The sequence below is a fragment of the Mastomys coucha genome, unplaced genomic scaffold (genome assembly GCF_008632895.1).
Source record: "Mastomys coucha isolate ucsf_1 unplaced genomic scaffold, UCSF_Mcou_1 pScaffold20, whole genome shotgun sequence".
NCBI lineage: Eukaryota > Metazoa > Chordata > Mammalia > Rodentia > Muridae > Mastomys > Mastomys coucha.
In genome coordinates this window covers 1,729,951-1,752,109 of record NW_022196903.1, presented here as the reverse complement: position 1 = coordinate 1,752,109, position 22,159 = coordinate 1,729,951, and the positions used below count along the sequence as shown (strand labels likewise).

Below are 22,159 nucleotides of genomic sequence, written 5' to 3'. Positions count from 1 at the left end.
AAAGGAGAGAAAAGAAACATGTACTCCGTGAGACTTCTGTATTTCCTTTATTGCATTCATTATCTAACAACAATAATACTCATTGGCAAGAGATTTATTTACACTAACAAGTTAAGTTTAATCACAGGTGTTTTTAGATGGTCAGAAAACAACGGTCCACTGACGGTATAGTTTGCTTTGAATGCCTCTGAAAACTGAAATGTAAAGAATGCCATTGGAAACAGCACACACTAATCAAGCGCCAGAGAACAAATCGGATGTGGCACTACTGTTTCTCCCATGCAAATGACCAGACAGCAAAATGTACAAATTAAAAGGTTCAGGTCCTATGTTATGCATACTTATCAGACTTTAATGCTTTTCAAACCCTTTTAGCAGTATATAAGGAAAGATGAACATAAATCAAGTCTTACACTAGAACAGAACTTTATTTCCCCTTGTCGTTTTCAGCTGCCTGGTTTTGTCAGTAATCTATAGCAGACTTAGAAGTGGTTTCATCAAAACATCATTAAAAAATACAAAAGCAGTAGTTATGCCATGAAGTAATACTGAGAGTCCACGTATGCACGCTGAGAGCTGTTTGTTACTCACTGAACCTGATGTTGTTGGAAAGAGTTATCTGGCTTGACCATCACTTCCTGCTTTTTTTTTTTTTTTTTTTTGTAAAGGCAATTTAGGGTATTTCTGGTCAATTGTTATTTCATGACTGAGTGCTTAAATCTTTAACAAGAAACGTGTGTGCGTGATAAACCAGCCGAAGGAAATGATGTACGCAGCTTCCACCAGCATATACTCAGGACACATTGTGGTATTTTTGGTGGCAACCAAAATGCCATTACAAGCAGATGGCTTAGGAAGTACATAGTGGTCACACAACAGAAATACTGCCACCAGAGAGGAGTAGTCAGCAAGAGAAGTATCATGGCTACTGAGGTGAGAGCTGATACACGAGAACACACAGTGCAATTTAGTCAAGAAAACTGCGGGCATCCTGCAGTTGAAAATGCCCAAAGCTGCATAATATCTTCTGAGTTCTAACTAAAAAAATGTGCAATCTTGACATCAAAGCATTAATCAAACATCTGAGGAAAATTTACCTTACTAAAATACAATACTAAAGATCTAGTAAATCAATTTTACCAAAATATATAAACATTTAGAAGCATAAGTGCATTTAGTAGGATACTTACATTTAAAAAAATCTCTATGAGCCATTCAATGTATACGCAACATAAAAAGTGGCACCAATGCCACTGTTACAGCCCAGGGTCCTAACTAACAACACTGCAGTCCACAGAGAGTATATTTTTGTGCCATGTGCTTAAGGTATATATGTGTGTGTCAGGTGGGGATATATTCACACACACAGCTCTGACACCTACACAAGTGGCATGCACAGAACCGAGAATTTGTGGCTTCTTCTCTTACTGCTTGCACATTGTCTTGCACATTACTGGATCCCTAATGGTCTTGGGGGTGGGGAGTAGGGGCTGGGCAGGGGCAGGGAAGCAGAGACCTTCTTCTGCCCACTACTCTGAGGATCCAGATTCAGGTGCTTACAGATGGGAAGTTTAGGTAACCAACATTCCAGAAGACACCGTGCATTTGCGTGAGGGGCTCGAGTTACTCTCCAGGGGGGCAGTTTACTGTGCAGGCTTTTTTCTTTCCCTCTAACTGATCACTCCAGCTTCTTCAATGTTATCCTTCAAGGTATTAATATGGGTTTTCTTTGGTTATATTCTCCCTCGCCCGCAGTGTTTTGGATCAGGGCCAAATTTCATGGGACTTTAACTCTGCGGGACAAAGGCAAACAAAGCCGGCCAGTACACTCAGGTCTGACTTTCAGGACTGAACGGTGATGAAACAGGCTTCCTGTGATGCCATCTTGAGACTCACCCCTCCCCTTGTCCTTTCGCAGTGAGAACAGTTTTGGAAGAAAGTATGGATGCTTTACGTTTGCCCTCACCTCCGCGAGTTCTGTTTTCGAGCTAGACGCAGGCGGAGCCCTGACTCAAAGTACCTAAGAAAACATGTGCCCATCCTTTCTTTATTACCCTTTTACCTAGGTAGAGCTAGGATCTTAGCATTGAAGCAAGTGACACGAACCCTCCTAATGCCTGTCCCTCTAAGTGAGATGTTCCTTATCACCAGCCCTGTGCGAAGAGGCTTTAGTTACTCAGATGGAATTTGGAAATTCTTAACCATCCCAGTATATGAAAGGGCAATATGCATCCAATGTATAGAAGTTTCTTTTAGAATCACTTGCCCTCCATCCTCCAGAATCATCTTAAATAGCCTTGACAAATGCTGATGGTCCTCCTCAAATTTTTCTAGCCTCTCATGTTTATTGACTTAGAATAGCTGGATAAATGCAATCATTTTCTTCTTATATACTTTTCAGGTACAAGTTAATCCTATCGAACAAAGATCCTAAAGAGGATTCTTCAGCAGCCGCAGCACAAGCCACAGAGGCCCAGGTGCTAAATCTGACTTGTGAACATTCTTGTAGCTTAGGCCTAAGGTATTTAAGATCTCAGGGTAAACACTACCGGGAGTACTAGCCCCTCTGTTACTTTGTTTCCTAAAATAAAGGAACACAAGGTGGGTAGTCCTATGATGGGCCTCTTGCAAGCTGAATTTGGCATTAGCTCCTTTCATAGTGTGATCATAAACTATTACGACATTTTAAAAGTCTACAGGAGGTGGGGAGTGGGAAATCCATTTCAACCCCAGCAAAAGGATAGCAGATGGCTTCGGAAGGGCTCTGCTGTCATGACAGTAATGACAGGCTTCGATAGAGTGAGTACTAAAGTAGATAGAACATGGTTTCTGCTCTAACAGGACCCTCCTGATGCTGGGGAGGAGAAAGAAATGATTACATAAGGATAAGTTGCTTTAAAAGAGGTGACCCAGAATCTACTCCCACAGTGCTCTCCACCTATGGCAGGGCCCCACCCCCACTGACGAACATAACTTGCACCTAAACACTTTTGGTTTCTGGTGGGGACCTACCAGCCTTCACTAGAGTATAGCTCACAATATGCAGACAACCCCTTCTGTTCATTTGTTGATAGCTTAAAAACTGTCCAAAATCCTTAAAGTCCACGAAGCAACAATTCTCTTAAATTGTATAAACCCTGAAAACCACAGCATTAAAGAAAGCATTGTGCAAGACGTTGGAAACTTAATTATTATCATGCACCACAGTGAGTAAAGGAACTAACAAGAAATAAAAATGCTCGCAAGGTCTGAGGTCCTTCACTTTGTTTCCATACTGGATCAACCAGTCCGTCTTTTACCCTTGGATGAACAGTGCAATCAAGAGCCTTTTATGATCTTACTAGTTTTAAGTAGCAACATTAAAAGAATTCATTTTGTTCTAAAATTGTAATAATTTAACTTAAAAATTAAAATGACTGAACTATAAACTAAATGATGTAAGGAATATTAATTTGATCTGTAACTGTCAGATGAATGCTAATCCAAGCACGGAGTGTTAATAAAGTTACAGTAAGAACACTATATTTAAGAAACGCAATATAAGAGGTCAAAAGTTACAGGCAGAGGCAGACTTACAGACATTTCCAATATATACATTCATTTTCAACTATCATCAAAGTGTAAACACAACTTAAAATGATCACCCTTCTGTTTTCACTCTGGAAAATGAACACAGAGAAGCTTCCAGTGCAATCCAGCTTGTTTTCCCCCAAAGAAAACAAAAATGGCGAAAACATACACTAGCAAGTATTAGTATTGCCAGAGTTTAGCTTAGTCTTCTGGCATTAGGAAAGATTAACTGAATGTATAGTTCAGTAACATGTCTCTTGCTTTATCAAAATATTAGTAAGTGGCGAAGCATCAGGCATCTGAAGACATTAGCAGGCACCCAGTACCCTACTCCTCAAGAGAACTATGAGGCAGGCCTGGCTTGTGCGCACAAAGCGACTCCCATATCATGTTTCAGACTGATACCAGAAGTGAGCCTGTACCAGAAGGACCAAAACTGAACAGACGTCCTCCGGGTCGGCCAGAACAGGAAGCAGGCACTGGGAGAAAGGACAGGATTAGGTTTCTAGCTCAGATGATGTCCAAATTCATGTTACAAAAATAGTAAAAACGATAAAAATGAAACGTCACAATGTTAAAATACGAAGTGAGGCCACACAGGCAGCCCACCTCTATCCTATCTATTCCTGTCCTCACTCTGGAGCCCGATGCAGGCCCTGCGTACCTGCGCATGCAGAGGAGATGTGCACAGGCCTGTGGGCAGCACAAGGGCCTGCTGGAGCAAAGGAGGGGAATACCCTGAAGTCCAATGCTTCACCTGGCCTCCAGCTCTGCTCTGAAATCAGTCTATCCTAAAGGAGATGATGCAGTAATGAGAGTTAGATACATAAGCAAAAAGAACTAAACTAAAGGCCAGCAAACAAATAAAAACCCTCAGGTGTGACAGGTCTCAAACCGTTTCTGTCCTCCTCTCCCCGCCCCTCCTGCCCCAGGTCTCCTGCACTCAACTCAGCTTGGTGAAATACTGAAATCCTTAATAATGGCCTTAAGTAATATCAGCTTTTATGTTGTGAAAATCTGTCCCATGTACTGTTTTAAACACATCTGGAACTCTCTAGAATATGGAGACAAAGTCATTCAAAATGTCTCTAAGATGTAAATGATGGCTGTCCTTCACAGGAAAGAATTATGTATGCATAAAAGAAAAGAAAAAAAAGTTCTCTGGTTGACTGTTACTCAAATCTTAATCTCTAACCAGTATCTCTAGGTTTAAGTCCTTAAAAGTACATTTGTTAAAACACTAACTGAGCCCACTTGGGAAATTCTGAGTAGAAAATATGTGACAAGTTCACGATTGTGTCACAGGCAGGCTGAAGGCCAGCCAGAATGTCCCAGGAGAGGAAACCTGAAGATGTTGGTTTCCTTAAAAATCAATTTTCTGTTCAGTTTGTTGCGGGGGAAGGAGCTGTGCCGAGTTTGTCAGTAGCGTTCAAACACTGGGCTGCCACACTGGCAAACAAAGCAACTGAACCCAACATCCATGGCTGCATTACACTCTGACATTTTTTTCTTCTTTGTTCAACAATACCTAAAGGAAAATGTTATCCTCCAAGCCCCGAAGTACACCCACTTCTGTGTGCTTAAGGCTTTTCACTTCTAGAGTTAATAAATAGCTGCTCTTTCCCCCCTCGTCCTGAGTCCCAGCAATCGGGATAGCACACTCGCTTGCTCTTTCCCTAAGTTGGCAATTACGTGCTGGGCACCAACATCTCCACAACAGAACTGACTCGCTCTACAGTCAGAATTGAGGGTAGCTCCCCCATCTCAAGGCAGGTATCATCTCCACACCAACAGTCAGGCGCTACTAACTCAGTTTCATGGGATCTCACTGAGAATTCTGGGTACTCCACTCACAGCCCCAGAGTGAGTCCTGCTCTCATTGGCTGGGTCAGGATGATCCTCCAAGTGGCACCACACACTTAATACAACATGGGATGTTGGTAAGTTGAAGATAAAAATGATAATTCTGGTTTGTCAATAAACCAAAGGTGGTAGAGAGGAGCTATTTTAGGAGGTTAAAATCAAGAGTGCATTCAACACACAGTTCTTTAACCGCCTACAATGGTGTTATCCCCATCAGTTTCTTCTTCATCCTCTGCAGGAGAGTGGGGGCAGGTAGGGGTGGGACTTCTCTCAAACTTCCCCATCTAGTGGGGGAGGCGAGGCCTTACTGCTCAAGGCTGATCGGTTGTGGAAGTCATCTTTTCTGACTTTCTAGACTTCCTCTGCATTTGCTCTTGTTCCTTCCTCCTCAGCTTTTCTCTTTGTTTTTCCATTTTCTCTTGGGCCTTGCGAGCCTTCTCGAGAGACATCTTCATTTCCTTCAGTTTTTTTTTAACCAGTGCCCGGTCCTGGGATGATGTCATTCCAAGAGCCTATAGAGGAAACACATGTACAAAAGGAATCTGAAAAACTGCCGACCTCTTTGTTTATGATGAGGAAATCATCACGCTATGTTTAATCTCATAACCTTGGTTAAATGTAGAAGAAGGAGGTCAAGGCTGAGGAAAAGCAGACCACATGTGCTAAATTATGTGTATGCACTGAGGATCTGTGCTTTGTTCTCTGAAGTTCTTTGCAAAATATACTCCAGAAGTCATTAAGAAAATGCTTTCCAAATTGTTGACTAAGGAGGGAATAAACAGAAAGGGCATGATCCTGCTTCTCCAAACTTTGACTAAAGTATTGCTGAACTCATCAATATCTTCAAAGGGTAACCGAGAGCACCTGCTGCTACAGAAGGCTCCAAGAGGGGCAGGGAGAATGAAAATGGCCTCCCTTCTGCCAATGTAGTTATTTACAATGAGAATCAACAATGTCTTTGGGGCCAGGATGCCCATGTAAGCATCTCTCCGCCACTGTCTCCCCAAAGGCAGACCTGTAAAGGATGCCTGATTACGATGACTAGGTGGCTGGGTGAGCTTGTACTTCAAAATCAGGGGAGACTGTTGTGAACTTCAAATGTTCCATGACCTTCAGCATCCACACCAGGATGCATCCATCTCCCTAAAAGGGACAGTTGTCAATGGGCTTCATATTCACAGCTATTGATTGATCTCTAAACTTTTCAAAGACTGTCAGAGATACTCATCTATCCAGCAGCCTAGCAGTGGGGAGGGGTGTGTAGAGCTGGCTGTACCCTCCTCTCGCTCCTTCTCGGTAGAGTTGGGAACCACCTCCCTCTCCAAGAGAGAGGGCCAGATGAGTGGAAATGAAGGTGCAGTGGAGGTGACAGGGAAGATGGCTTGCATGTACTGGGGAAGAAAGTTTGGGATGTCGTTTGGGTTTTCGAGTAGTGAGCAGGAGAGGGTGGGGCACGAAGGAGAAGTGAAGAAAGGAAGATTCATATTGGCCATTATTAAAACTTAACAGTACAACGGGCAGTGAGTGATTTTGATACAGGAGTCATGTATTGCCAGGTAAAGTAAAGGAAAAGGCTCCGACTCTCTTAGTCAGCAGCCTATCCTGAGGCAAAACCTGACATGGGCTTCTTGAAGCCTTTTTCTCCTACTGAAAATTCTTCAGTATCTTTTCTGGTAAATACTGATGAAAACTACCACATGGATGTGCAGAGCACTCTGAGCTAAAGAAAAGCATGTCAGGTGCTACAAGTAATACGCATAACTAGTAAGTAACGCAGATGAAGAATTCTTTACCTTCAGTCTATTTCCATCCAGCTGCAGCAGCTGTTCCCCACTGATGTTCTGGGCACTGAATTCAGACACATACTGGTCCAGATTTAGGTTCATTAACCAGTGTGAAACCTGCTGCACACTCCATTCATGAACGGCCCGATTCTGACTCTGAGTGTGTTTAGGAGACTGCCCATCATCAAGGATCTGAGATAGGAATGTATGCAGCATTGTTAAATGACTCAAACACTATGGCTTATATTATGTTAGCAAAGGAATTTCTCAAGTTACAAGAGCTGTATTTACTTGTAAATTATAAATGATAATAGTTCTACTTGTGTTAGAAGAAACATGTCTTATTACCTATCTGATTCTGGTAGATGGAAAATCAAAAATAGCTCATAAACAAAGTACCATTAAAAATGTAGGAAGTTAAAAATTGAAAAAAATACACACTAAGATGGATGATTTTTATAACAAATAAGCCTAGAGATATAATCAGATGTGGAAAATAATTATTTCATAGTTTTCCACATGTGATACATCACTTAAATTTATCCTGGTAGAATATAGTAAAGTTATATGAAAATACATTAAAAATATCAAGTCTCCCTTATTCTATAGGAAAGTCTCAGAGCCCTCCAGCCTTCTTAGGGAGACTTCACAGTGACTGTTCTATCTGAGCAGGAAGCGTACTTATGTGAGGGCAGGGCGCTGATACCCACAGTGCCCTTAACACACGAGGGAACCGAGGAGCAGAAAGTTCACATGACCTCTCTTAGACAACACAGAATAAGCAATAAGAGCTTAACAAGATGCTCACTGCAAACTCCAGATTCTGTCCACTGTAGACCATTCTCTTTATTTGCATAAAGAGGCATGACAGCCCCCAGAGCCACTGAGCTGAGAGAAGATGAAGCAGTGGCGGGTCTCAGAGGAAAGACAGATTATTTGGTGAAGAACACATAGAGTGTGAGCTGAGGGAAGGCAGTGGATACAGAAAAAGAATGGACCATGTCAGGGAATGGCAATGGGAGGTAAGCAAGGGACTGTGGAGGAGGGGCTTAGAGCCTCTGTATCCAGGAACACCTTTTAAGCCAAATGTACACAATTGCAGGATATTTCCCCTCTACTCCAGAGCTAAGTGTTCTTTAGTATTGGATTCATGTCATTTTGTAAGGAGAAAAAAGCAGGTTCGAATGAGACAAAGCACCATACATAACCCACAGATAGCTCACCTCGTCATCTATCATATCCAGGCTCTGGGTGAGTAGCAACAAAAGAACCGAGAAGGAGAATGTTACAGAAATGGGACACACGACACCCACACCCACAGTGCATGCTTTACAACATCCAAATCAAGCCCAGCTGGGAAAACATGTCCAGAAACACTTAGAGGAAAAAAGGCTTATTGCATATAACTCATGCTAAAAAGAAATAAGAATAATTACTTCCTATGTAAGAAAAATTCTAATTACATTATTTCCTGCCCCTGATTCCTATTTTTAGATCTAAGTCAATCCCAACATAGTTTTCTGCTTATCTCCTGCATACATCCTTCCTGGTAATTCTTAGCAATGCTAATCTTCACTCTAATATCTAAATAAATGGTTCTTACTCTATTTCCTTCTCAGAACCGTGCCTATTGATAGTAAATGATTCAACAGGAGGGCATATGATAGTCAGAAGACCCTCAGAGTTTGGGGGCCAGAGGTAACTCTGGGTAAGGAGAGAGAGAATAGATCCAAGTGATCTAAACTGTGTAGTCTTGTTTTCCAGTGCCCAGCCTGTAATATTTGTGTTTACATGTATAATGGGGTCCCTAAGAAACTTCAACAGGCTCAGAAACTACACTTTCCTTTAATGTTGAAGGTGAGGAGAATGGAATCATGGGGATTTTGTGTTACACATAAATCCTCAGTGCTGATCCTTCTATGCTCAATCTACCCTCAAACATCTTCCTGTAGTGGGATATGGAGGAAGCGAGCCACATCAAAACTAAGTTCTACTATAGTGCCACTAGAGTACCTCATCCGAGGACAGTGCCAAGGACTGGGAGAGCCCTGGCGTTTTGGGTTCTGCTCCTAAGCCACTCAGGTCTGCTGAACTGGTACTGCTTGGACTGAAGTCATCATTGAAGGTGAAATTCTGTAAAAACGAATAAAACCGTGTTAACTGAACACAGAGTGAACTAGAGGCATGTGTGCTTCCCAGGCCTCAATTGCTTCATGTTAATCATCTGTCTTTAGAAGAGCTCAAGTGTGCTTTGGGGACAACCTTCATTTGGGCAGTGGTGCAGGAGCCTGATTGGAAATCCTGGGCACCTTCTCCATCTGATGCAAGGATAGGCGATATACAGAAATGATTCTTGAGTTTCTCTCCAAGGGTACAGCATTCAATACCCTCTGCTGGTGCTCAGAGTAGTGATATTAATAAGCCCATCTGCTTTGACCCTAACTGTGACAAGAAGTGGTATAAGTAGGAACACAAGATGGTGTGGAGAGGCTGAGTTATCAGGAACAGATGGTAACTCATATCAGGAAGGGAGCTGGAGTGCCCCTGGGAAAGATGGCGTGTGGCTGGCTGTGACAAATACTGTGAGAAGTGACAGGTCCCTCCTGGATGCACCCTTCAGAGTGATGAGTTCTGGAGCAGGGCATGGTCTGACAACAGCACTAGTTACATGCTGGTATGTAACTCTCTCATGGCACCAGCACACAGCCAAAGAGACTGCAGTACAGAACACACCCACATGGCTGCAAAACCTCTTGAGGTTAGTGAGGTGGGATGTAGGAAAAAATGCATTTTCCTGGAAGTACTTTAACATGCTAAGCAGATGTTAACACAACTTGACAATGGCCACAGAGCCTTACTTGTGAAAATGTTTTATAATGAACCTCTCTTTAGTGTGAAATAATGTTAGGATCACTCAAGCAAACCTAAATCTCAGAAACAGCCCTGAAGAGCCCAAAGGGCCACTTATTACCAAAGCTTCTTTTGCTATGTGTAGAGTGGCTGAATTCCCAGGAACTCTAAGCAACTGCCCAACACCACCTTGTTTCAAACAGCACTTCTCCAGGAACCAGACCATTAGTTCCATTAGATTATTTTGTGTTCGGCTTAGTTGATTGTTGAGAATAAACGCCATGCCAGAGACTGGGGAATTTAGTACAAACCAACTTCAAGATTTGATAAATCTTCCAAAAGGGAGCATAGCTGGTAGAACACTCAGCAGCAACAAGGCGCAGCACACAGAACATCACCCTTTGGTATCATCCCTGGAGATGCAATCCTCTAGACCCTAGGTCAAAACCCTGCGGGCTGCTGACCTCAAGGGAAGAATTCAGTTTAAGTAAGATTAACCTCATGTTTCTGTTTGGGAAAGAAGAGTGAACACAGGAAAGAAGAGACTAAATTCTTCTAAGGTTAGCCACCATGTGTGTAAGTAAAAAGAGGAGATCAAATTCCATGAAAGTTAGCCACCATATGTGTCAGTACAATGTTAGACAAGGCTTGCAGTGGAATGCTGGAAGTAACCAGTGCACACTTTGAAACGCATCATGCCCACGCATAGACATCTAGTGTAATTTTGCTAACGTTAAAAAGAATTAGAACAGGTGATCTGCATGGACATCTGATATAAAAAGGAAGTAAGGTGCTATTTGTCACTGGTCTTTGTTTTCCTGTTTGCTTCACTTAAATATACTGAACACAGTCGGTTGCAAATTTATCTGTTCTCCAGTAAACCTTGAAGAGCACAGTGAAATCATTTCATAGTGCAATTTAAAGAAGAATACTTAGTAAATATCTTCCAACACTGTTTCACCCTCCAAATGCCTCTTTCCCAGCATGGCTTAACTGTCAAACAGATTAAATAGCAGTAAGTGAAATGACAGGTAAATCGAAGAGAAGCACACGTGAGAACAGAGCAGTATTAAAGAGGGTGCCGGTTAGCTGGGGCTTTCTTTCCCCATCAAGGAAACATCATGCATGCCTAGGACAATGTTAGCACATTGATTCCTGAGATCCAGGGCGCACACACAGGTTGAGAAGGCGATCCAAAATCTGAAGATACAGGATTGGGAGCTTTCTTGTTGGCTTTTATAGTCCACTGTTGTCTACCTTGGACCCTGTTTTATCTGAAATTTGAGTCTCAGGAGAAGGCTGAAGGGGACTTGGAGCTGAAGGCAGGTTCCTGAAGGAATAAGATCCTCTCCGGCTTTCATTAAACCATGAGAAAGGCATGCAAGGAGAGCGGGGGGAGGCCTGTGCTGCAGAGGTTGGTTTGGCTTTCCAGTTTTCCAACTTGCTTCTGAAGATTCTGTGGTATGAAAAGAATGGACATGTTAGACAAATAAACAGCAAAAGACACTGAACCCTGTTCTAGTAAGACTCTCGATATAGGTAGAACTCTCTGAGAAACTGTTTTACCACAGTGGTAAAAAGATATTGCTTTGGGAAATAGCGTTAACCTTAATATTTACCATTTTTCTGCATTTAAATGGAATCTATGATTCCACATGGATTTGAACTGATATTTCAATGGCAAAACTGTATTAAATATGCCTTTATAAGTATAGATAGATGAATTAAAATAAGGATGGCACATCCTTTTGGAGATACCTCTTAGGACAGCCACCAAAGTAAGTCACACTAGCTCAGAACCAGCAGTTTTTATACATACTGCTGGATTCATACTCCCAGTATCTATGGCTGAAAGATTCAAGTGATTTGGAAATTTCAGAGCATGTGTAATGTTAAGCAGAAAATGCAGCTTACTGGTTTCTCATCACAGTCTTAGTGTCTATTCACGGAGGAGTATAGGGTCTGAAATCATTATGGGCCACTTGGAAGCTGAGGTTCTATCACCTCCTTAGGGTGTGGTCTCGGGCCTTCTCTGTCCCTTTGTCCCAATCTGTACAAATGAATGTGTTGATGTATCTCATATATGACTGTAATGAATTAAACAGGTTAAGATTTCTTAAAGAGCCACAAAAGCTACTGAAGTGTAAATATTCAGGTCTAGAAATATTTAAAGATTCAAAAGCAGCTCAGAGACACCATTCTCTTATTTAAACTTAACTAGGTACTCTCATAATTGTATTTATCTGTTGTTCAAGTGAAAATACTTGTCCAGGAGCTTAAGAAGAAAATGCTCATGTACTTTGGAAGAGGCTAGCCTCAGTATGTCTAAATGATTCTGGATGGAAGACAATTACTTGATAGCTGTTAATACTACTGACAACAGGAATCCCTTCAATTAAAAGTGTCTTGATACCATATACACAGATAGTGTCTATCCCTCGTGTATATTGAATTCCAGTCTCCTTACACTTCATTTCAAGTACATTTTGAAGTATAGACATCATTGATATAAACATCATCAAGTCTAAAACTGTGCCTTATATCCAAATAGTGCTACAAGAACCAAATGTAGCAATCCTCATGCGAGTACCCTGCACTGTAAGTTACAGATACACAGTGCAAAAGGATATAAGAACAGCTAAGAAGAACAGAGACATTTGTGAAGTTTTGGTAAAACTGACACAGAGGGATGGGTGAATAAAAGTGATGGTCACATAAAGGAATCCAGAAGATGGGATCACTTTAGTGTGTTTAATAAATGTGTGTTGGGGGGGGCAGTAGGGCATCTTCAAGGATAAGAGAAATCAATGAAAAACAATAGGTCAACCTTAAACTTCATCTTCAAGTTTAAACTAAACAGAAAAATTTGTACTCTTAATCTACTTATTAGCATAGGACAGAAGGGTACAATAATTAAGCCCAGAACACACACTTGTTAAGGCCTTGGGCTCTGAAGGGGGTACATTTTATTCTTTGCCTGTGGATCAAATAAAACTGGTTAGAGGCTTCTGGTATAGCAGTTAGAGTCACAGCAACTATTGGCTGCTCAGAACTAGGAGGAAAAGGGAGCTGACCCGGATTCTATATTTTAACATGTTATCATGATTATGCCAAGTGCAAATATAACACAAGTCACCATAGAACACAGAACATTTGTGATCATGTGTGGGAAGTTGCTTCCCTGGCTCCACACACTTCAGTTTCCTCCCATGGGTTTTGACAGTTTGAGCCCTCAGTGTTATCACACCCGCAGTCTATCATGTGGCGAAGGATTCTGGAAACATGAATCTGATGGCAATAAAGCAGAGGAACAGCTTTCTTCTTTGCTCCCCCTGGGATGGGGGAGAAATCTTAAGTCCTTCAGGTAAACAACACCAGTTGGAATGTGAACAAATGCTAATAAATACTTGTAGGAGGGAGATAAGATTAGAGACTCCAGTTTGATCCCAGGGATTGACTCCAGGACTTCATCCTGCTGCCTCTTCCCATATCCCATTAAAATGTGACCCCATGCTATCTGGAGAGATAAATCTCTTTGGGGCTTTTACCATTTATCCAATGATAACTTCTATGGCTTATCTTTAACTTAGCCCCCACATTCCAGTAAGAACATCCATAATAGTCTGTTTAGAAAAACAAAAGTATCTTCTCTGCATTCCCACAGCTAAGGGTCCCTTCAGACTAGACAACACTGGGTCAAGGGAACTCTAGCACCAAGTTAGATAGCCGCTGCCTGAGAGGTTATGAGGAAGCTGTGTAACTTCGCGCAGCATGACATCCTCATCCTACGATCAAACCTACTGTTTGTAGCAATGGTCATAGACCACCCCAGAACCTTAGAACAATGAAGGGCAGGGAATGTGAATGCTGCTGGTCACCAGCTTCCCTGAAAGAGACCCCAGGGAATCCAAACCCTGGGGCAAGCCACAGCTAAGCCCTGTCCTCAGTGCCAGATGCACATGCCCATAGGCATTATCAGTTTTGAATATTTTCCTGGCTGAGAACATTTTATGAGAGTTTTAATTAGCTGCGCTCTTTTGATTTTTTTTCAGTTGTTGGTGAACAAGGTTATGGAAGCTCAGACTCTGACAGAGACTGTCTTTCTACAAAGCTCCTGGGAAGATGAGGAAAGAGTTGGCAGGAAGCCCACATCCGGGTGATAACGACTGTCCCACAGCTACAAACCAGCAGATTCTGGCTGTGCCCTGCTGGTCCTGTCTTCTAGCTCCATTATTTATTACCTATAACTTTAAAAATCCATGACTGTGTAACTAACCCCTGTGTGCAATCTTTATTCTTAGAGAAAAGAACTTGCTTCCATTTGCTTGGACCTAGACTATTCATTAAGATACCTAATACTCTATGACTTTAAAATTATAGACTCCACAGCCCATGAGACATGCGTCCTTAAACAAACACCAATCTCTTCTTGGATAGACTGAAGAAGCAGATAGAGCTTGGGAGCTGGGGTTCTATTTTGAATGCCTCTTTATCATCTGTCTAATTTTGCAGAAAATGTTTGCAACAATCCAATATCCTTCATTCCCTTGCTTTTCACTCCTCCCCTTCATTCTTTCCTCCTTCCTTCCCTTCCTTTCCTCTTTCTCTTCTTCCTTCTTCTTCTTTCTATATCAAGATTAGTAGAATGTATTTTTAGTGGGTCTGAATATAACCTCCAGCGGGTTCAAGGAGCCAGGTGTTCTGCACTCTATTCACCTTTGGTTAACACACCAAAGTTCAACATAAAAAAAAAAAAAATCAATGAATGCCAAGTCCCTGCCATAGTATGCTCTCATGTGCTTTACTGCTAGGAACTGGAGGAAACAACTATCATCAAATTTAATTTTCGTAAGTCAAAGATGTCATTGCATTAACCCTCTCTGGTCGTCAACTGGTTTATTCCTAATAACTCTATAGTGCACTTAAATTTCAGACTTATTCTCTGAGATCCATTTATCCTTGTGTTAACACCCTAAATTTTATTTTTTCTGTTAAATATCTTACGGTGATATTTTGTTGTTTTCATTCTGCAAATAAGGTATATGAAGTATTCAGAGTCTAGTCAGATATCATCGAAATATCATTTACAGTTCACAAATTGCCAAGCAGAAAAAGTATAAAGGACGACAGAAATATGTAGATTGTGAAGGAAGCTAACTGAAGAGCAATAGCTGAGACCAGACTCCCATTTCTCTAAGTCAGAGGGAGGAATTTTAAGAGGATCTAATACCCACCGAAGAGTCTGAGGCTGTGAGGCCAGCTCCATCCACAGTGAATTTAGAGATCCTGGTGGGTAGCATTAGAAACACATAACCCACTGACTCTCAGGCTCAATCACCCTGGATATCTGCTCCAAGATCCAGAACTCTGGTTGGCATTTCTGGTCAATAGCCAAGGGTCCATTTGCCTCACACTAGACTCCCAGGAGATAGCCAAGCTGCTCCCTTTCCTCTGCAGGGTTTAAGTTGAAAATTGAAAAGGGATCATATAGACCCATGCTCTAAAAACAGATGTTAATTTCAGGACAATATATCCACTGCTTAGGTACTTAATAAAGGTGTGCTGTTATAAATCTGACCAGAATGTATCATTTAACATTTATTTTCCTTAATTTTGGTGTTTGGGATTAAACCTATGGTCTTGGGCACACTAATCACACACTCTACATCTGAGATACACCCTTGAAAATTTAAACTCATTTTAATGATCTAAACCTCTTTCCCTTCCTTCTATCCTTCCTTCTATCCTTCCTTCTTTCCTTCCTTCCTTCCTTCCTTCCTTCCTTCCTTCCCCCCTTCCTTTGATGTATGTACATGTTAATATGTGTGTGCATGTGTGTATGTAGGCCAAGGGTTGACAGTATCTGATATCTTTCTCTTCTAAGCTCGCCTTCTCTTTTCTGAAGAAGGGTCTCTCACTGTATGTGGAGCTCACTGTTGTGGAGGCTGGGTTACCAGGGAGCCCTATCAATCTACCTGTCTGTTGCTCCAGTGCACTGCCAAGCCTGGCTTTTACATGGGTGTCGGGACCTAAACACAGGTTCTCATGCATATTTGGCAAATTCTTTCTGATTGAGCCATCTCTTCGGGCCACTCATTTGAGATTTGCATTTTATATATAAGGTCAACCAAACTGATGAGAGTATGAGATGCTTAGAGTCCTCCTTATGCTTCAAATTTAACATAGGATGTTTTTAAGGAAGTTTTTCCTTTGTTTTGAAGCAGAGTATCAAGTACCCCTAGCTGACCTTGAACTTGCTGTGTAGTCAAAAGAATGATTTGGAATTTATGATCCTCCTGCCTCCATCTCCCAAAAGCTGAGATTATAGCCTTGGGCCACTAGACTTACTTTAGGATCTGAGGTGAAACTCAGGAAGCACTCTAAGGACTGAGCTATATCCTCAGAGAGACATTTGTGGGGTGTTCAGATTATTAAGCTGACATATACAGCCAACAGAGAGCCCTTGGAAGGTATGTCAGCTGGCTCTACCAGAGCCAAGCAGTTACTCAGAGGCTGCATAGAGGTGACTGCTCTTATGTGGGGAGGGTGGGCAGAAAGGGAGGAGTGAGATTACTCTGGGCAGCCATTCTTTCCCAAGCCTGGATAGGACATGCGACAGCAATGTCGGCTTCCTCTGAGATAAATGATCAGTGGTCAGTAATGACCTGCTAGATAGGAAATTAAAGAATTAAAAAGGAGGCAGATTTCAGTCACAATAATGGTAATTCTCCAACCTGCTTCTAATTTATTTTCAAGCACTGGCTTCCCATTGCTAGATTAAAAACTAACCATCAGAAGCCAAGTATGTAACTGATGAAGATGCACAGGCTGCTTTTAACCGTGGCAAAGTTAAAGATGAGCCAATGGCAGGGACTTTAAACTGACCACAAAGCTAAAGGAGAGAGGTTAAAGGTGACAAAACCAGTCATCAACCCCCTTCTGACTCTCAGCTAAGGAGGCTAAAGGGAAACTAACTCCATCCCTTGCTCTCCACACAGAAGCTGCTCTCCATCCTCTCAGAGTAACCGTCACCAAGTGGCTCAACTGTGCCTCAGATAGGCCCTGCTCTGTGTGGACTAGAGCTCAGAACAGAGGCTGCGGGTTCTTTCTCTCTCCCTCTGTTTCCCATGGCACCTTCTCCCTCTTTCCTCATTCCCTCTCTTCTGCCAGCCACTGCTGCTATCTCTAGCTTGCCTGCCTTTCATTTTCTCTGACTCCAATATGACTGTCACTGACATCCCCACAGGTTTATTCTTACTTTATCAACAAAACCGAGACCCTAGAAAATGGACCCTGCACCTCCCAGTAGTTCTCTCTGGGACCAGCCCAGCCCAAGTGCCAATGAGGCATTTTCCTTTATAAACTCACACGTTCACCTCAACCCCTGTTCTGCTAGTGAGTGTGCCTCTACTCGGCTCAGATGGCTCTCAAGCTGGCCTATGCCGTACACAGCAGCAGGGCAAAGCAGCCCTCCCGGGCACCTGTCATAGGATCCAATCTCAACTCACTGGCATGGCATGCTATCCAAAGGCTTTGAGAGAAATATTATCTTTGAAGGGTTGCCACCAGCGAAATCTATTGAACTACTTGATTTCCAAGCTATCACGAATGTCATCCTGGATGGGTAAACCTGCCAGCATAATACACAAAGAATGCTTTAATTCTCTCCAAGCAAACTTTCTCTAAGTATTGGAAATGATGAAGATAGCAATGTGTATTTGTTAAACGTGACCCCTCTCAGACTTCCCAAAAGTCTATAGACCATTATATGAGGAATATGTGTGTGGCTCCATTTTTCAGACAAGAAAACTGAGGCAGAGACAGGTTAAGGCAGAAGTGAGTTTTGAACCTAGATTCTGAACTTTGACTTATGCCATTTGTTTTCATTAAGGGGCTAAGATGATACTATGACAGACAGACAGACAGACAGACAGACAGACAGACACACACACACACACACACACACACACACACACACACACACACACGGTTGTCCACTGAATCTAAACTGGGATTTCTAACTAGTGTTCCAAGTAGGTGCTTTACTAACCACTAACCAGTGTTCACCTCTCTATAATCCAGGATGACCTAAGGCTGACCCTATGGCTCAGGCATGTACCTCTCAGGGTAAAGGCTGACCCTATGGCTTAGGCGTGTGCCTCCCAGGGTAAAGGCTGATCCTATGGCTCAGGCGTGTGCCTCTCAGGGTTAACTGGCTCTGGTAACCTGACGCTTCTGCTTCTGCTTGTTGTCTCCTATGGTGCTTTGCAAATCAGGGTGTTTACGGTGCACACAAATCATATTTCTTCCCTGGGATTATTTATTATGATCATTATCCTCATCTATTTTCTCTGTGGGTCTCCTGCTGTTCGTGTATCTGAGTTATGTCCTCACAAGAATCACAGTAGAGTAAACTCGGTGGGGAAGAAAAAGTGTCAACCTAGACTAAATGTCGTGAAAATCTTACCCTCTCAAGTTTAACAGCTACAGGTTAGAGCTGACTGATGACTTCTATAGGTGAGAGCTGATTGATGACATCCACAGATTATGATACCCTAACGGGGACTTGACAGAAAGCCTAAGACATAAGATTATTAGCTCACTCTGGGGCTCTGCTGCTGCTTTTGCAGAAGAAGCTTCATGAGGTAGAACCCATCCCCCACTCTTCTCTGTGACTGACCCAGGATACTCCCTGGAGCGGAGGATGTGTGTGACCCCTACTTGTGGGCACCTACTGGACCAGCTACACAGAGCTCCTATTGGGTGGTAGGTAGTTCTGCTCTTCTGGGAATCTGTTTTATCAGGTTCTGGGCCCATTATCAGCCCATGTAGGAGAACAGGTGCTGGTTTGATTATGTGATACCTAATAACTCTGACAGTTCAAAATTGTTTTTCTGAAGCAGGAAAGTTTCTCTCTTCTGTTTTTCTATTTCAATTATATAACCTCTTTTTTAACCCACCAAAATTCTACTATAATTATTAATAATTATAAAATTACAACTATAATTGAAAACTATTTTCTGGTGTTAGTACATGTGTAATTATTTGTGTCCAATGAGAATCAAGAATGCTTTACAAAGACAAAGCTGAAGAGACAGCTGAGCTAGCAACCTGGGTATGGGTCAAATATCCGTAACTGTGGGTAGCGAGGGTACGGGTGACACCACCTCCAGCTCACTGTAGTACAGCCAGCACCCACAACACCCTCAACCCATGCTTGACTTCCACTTGTAACTCCTCAGACACTCTCTTCTGCAAGCTTCTACACTTAGGTTTCTCTTGGGTTGAGCCTCGAAGTTGCGAGGCCAATACTGCTCTGTGGCTGCGTTATCAAAGGTGGGGCAGCTCCTCTCACAGGCAGAGCCTCTCCACTGTGGCTTTGCTCAGCATCTGCTCTCTTGGAAGTGGCTTTGCTATTTTTGGAGTATGGTCAATAGTGCTTAGTTTTAAGGCACAAAACAGATATTTTTTTAAATGTCATAAAAACTTTTAAAAGTTTACAGACTCAAGATTACACTGCTTCTGAGTTGCTTAGTCTCGCATGTACTTAGTTTTCTTGAGATTCCCTCAAAATATGGAGGGCATTCTACCACTACAGAACATAAATGAAAACCAGACTAGCAAAACTAATTAAATCTTGAATTCTTTCTCCATTTTCCAACCCATTTTCCTCCCAAGTATTATTGTCAAGGGCCGGGACACATGACGAAGCAGTGGCGGGACACATGATGAAGCAGTGGTGGGACACATGACGAAGCAGTGGCTGGCACTGCCAAGTGGTCCCCAAGTGATTTTTAGTCTCTTAGGGTTTTGTTTCTTCACTAGTCTATGACACTGAGAGAAACAGTAAGAGTTACTATCGTTCCCCAGTTCTGTAAGACATGTAATGATTATGAGATGTGTTGGTGCCTACCATTGGCAAGGTATGTTGGAGAGGCAACTAGACAAGAGGCACAAGTCCCATCTTTGTCCTCAGTGACTTACGGCCAACCTGGGGACAATCAACTAAGTTTAATGATGGAGAAATTCTTCATTAAGAAAGAATGGTTCTACAATCTGCCTTTCCAATCTTATTAAAAGGATTAATTGAAGTTGGTAAGTGTCAAACCACTTTGAATAATAAGTAAAAACAACAATAGCAAATTGTCATCATTAATGATTTTGAATCCCATCTATGCATCAAGTATATACAGAATATTTGCATACTTTGTATGCAATCCTATCCAACTTCCCGTTAGCCATATAAAAAAGCCATTATTACCCTCACTTTATATGAGAGAACTGGCAGAGATGGCTGAACAACTTATCCAATATTTACAAGCAACAGAAGTGAGATTTAGACATGTGGGCTTCAGAGGTTCATGATCTACAGCCTCCTTACATAAATCTGTTAAATTCTATAACTGCAGAGTGGAACTGGGAAAACCTGACCGAATGCTGTTCAAAACTTAGTTCTTTCTCTATTTTTTTTTTCCACTGAAAGGTAAGCATAGTCAATAGTACTTCTGAGTCCACTAAACAGCTGAGACCAGCAAGAGATGGTGGGTGGCCATTCTTATAAGAATGTAGATTGCCAACACGGTGCCAAGAGCAAAAAGACCCCATTCGATGAGTATGTGGAGAAAGGATGGTATTAATAAAGTGAAGAGACAGCCAACAACAAAACAAAAACCAACAATCAAAAACCCCATCACAAAATAGAAATAAACTCAAAATATGTCTGAAATCCCCCACTGGTGGATTTCAGTGAGTACCTAATGAAATTGTTGAGGTGGCTACAACTCTGCAGTTAGTGACCAATGGGTATGCTCAAAGCTGTAACTGAAGATAGCGGTAAACTAATTTTCTCTCAGCACAAATCTGAGTCCATTAGTTGCATTTAGACACACTGACCACCCATGTTGGTTAACAGTAAAAGAGGGGCAGAGAGTTAGCTAAAAGAAATAAACGTACATTCTTAATCACCCACCCGTACCTGCTACCAGCAGAAAACCTACTGGCTTCCTTTTCTTTTTCTTTCCATTTCTTGCCCTTGTTGGGATTCCTTCGCAAAGGTGCCCTGCAATGACAGCATACAGTCAGAGAGGAAGGTACCTCTTAAATATACCCTTACAGGACTGTGTTTTCAGAAGGCAGTGCTTACCCCAGACCCGCAAACTTTTGCTTAATTTTTCCTCTTTGTGCCATGAATGAACTGGATGTTCTTAGTGATTTAGGACAATTGTCATCGTCTAGGACATAGACACATAGAGAAAATATCAGTTATTTTTATATTTTAAGCCGCAAAGCAAAAGTCAGGGTATCTTGGAATGTAAGAGTTTGGCCCAAATTGTTTAATGTATAAGAACATATTGTTTTTCCTGTTCAGAAGACAAAGGAAACTCAGTCATGACGGGGACATTCAGCTGAGCAGGAAAGGTCCTCTCAATGACACCAGCTTCACACATGTGGAAACCAAGGAAATGACCAAGAGTAACTGCTTTCACTTCACAGCAGGTATACAGCGCGTGTGGTGGTGACTTGGCCCCATCCCTGGCTCCTACTCTGGGCAGTGAAGGTCTGAGTTTCATCTTCCTCTGCTTTCTTGGTTTGGGACTTTCCTACCTTCTGAAGAAACCCAGTTGAATCTCAAATCCCAATGGAAAACATTACCTGTTAAGGTCTGGAAACTTCAGAAAGCAACTGAGAATAATGATTTCCTCTTTGAGCTTGCCCATACTAGTGGCCCATGGCCAATTCTGGGACAGTGTAAGGCAGAACCTGGGGTCACCTTCTATAGCAGAAACCAAATAGATGTTTTGAAGGTACTTTTGAAGAGCTAGTTGGAGCACAACTGTCTGGCCTACCATGATACCAAAGTTGCCCAAGCCTTCCAAGGACTTGGAGCTGACTGAGTCGTACCTATATGACTGAGGCTGTACTCTTCAGGGTAGAAGCCATGAGACATTTTGTCCACCAGAAGAAAGACTTTGAGAATGGGGTTTAGTGGGATCTATCTACCAGTGGCATGCGTACCACCTCTGACGAGGGGGATGGGTGCGTGCACACTTCCTTCTTAATTGCTAGCACTGGCCTTTAGCTTTTCCTTTTAT

At 42.2% G+C, this 22,159-nt stretch overlaps 1 protein-coding gene across 9 annotated transcripts in view; it reads right to left on the bottom strand.

The window, feature by feature from the left end:
* Positions 1-28: 28 nt before the first annotated feature.
* Positions 29-22,159, bottom strand: part of Ppp1r9a (protein phosphatase 1 regulatory subunit 9A) — a 284,536-nt gene continuing 262,405 nt past the window's right edge. For 3 of the 9 annotated variants that reach the window (XM_031381103.1, XM_031381107.1, XM_031381104.1), the window contains 7 exons: positions 21,211-21,298; positions 21,043-21,126; positions 11,325-11,523; positions 9,231-9,350; positions 8,441-8,464; positions 7,227-7,409; positions 29-5,945 (listed from right to left, as the gene is read on the bottom strand). In XM_031381103.1, coding sequence (XP_031236963.1) covers positions 5,745-5,945; positions 7,227-7,409; positions 8,441-8,464; positions 9,231-9,350; positions 11,325-11,523; positions 21,043-21,126; positions 21,211-21,298 — 899 coding nt within the window. In that variant the 3' untranslated portion in view covers positions 29-5,744. The remainder of the gene's footprint in view (positions 5,946-7,226; positions 7,410-8,440; positions 8,465-9,230; positions 9,351-11,324; positions 11,524-21,042; positions 21,127-21,210; positions 21,299-22,159) is intronic. The other 6 variants (XM_031381106.1, XM_031381108.1, XM_031381109.1 and 3 more) reach the window with 4 other exon arrangements.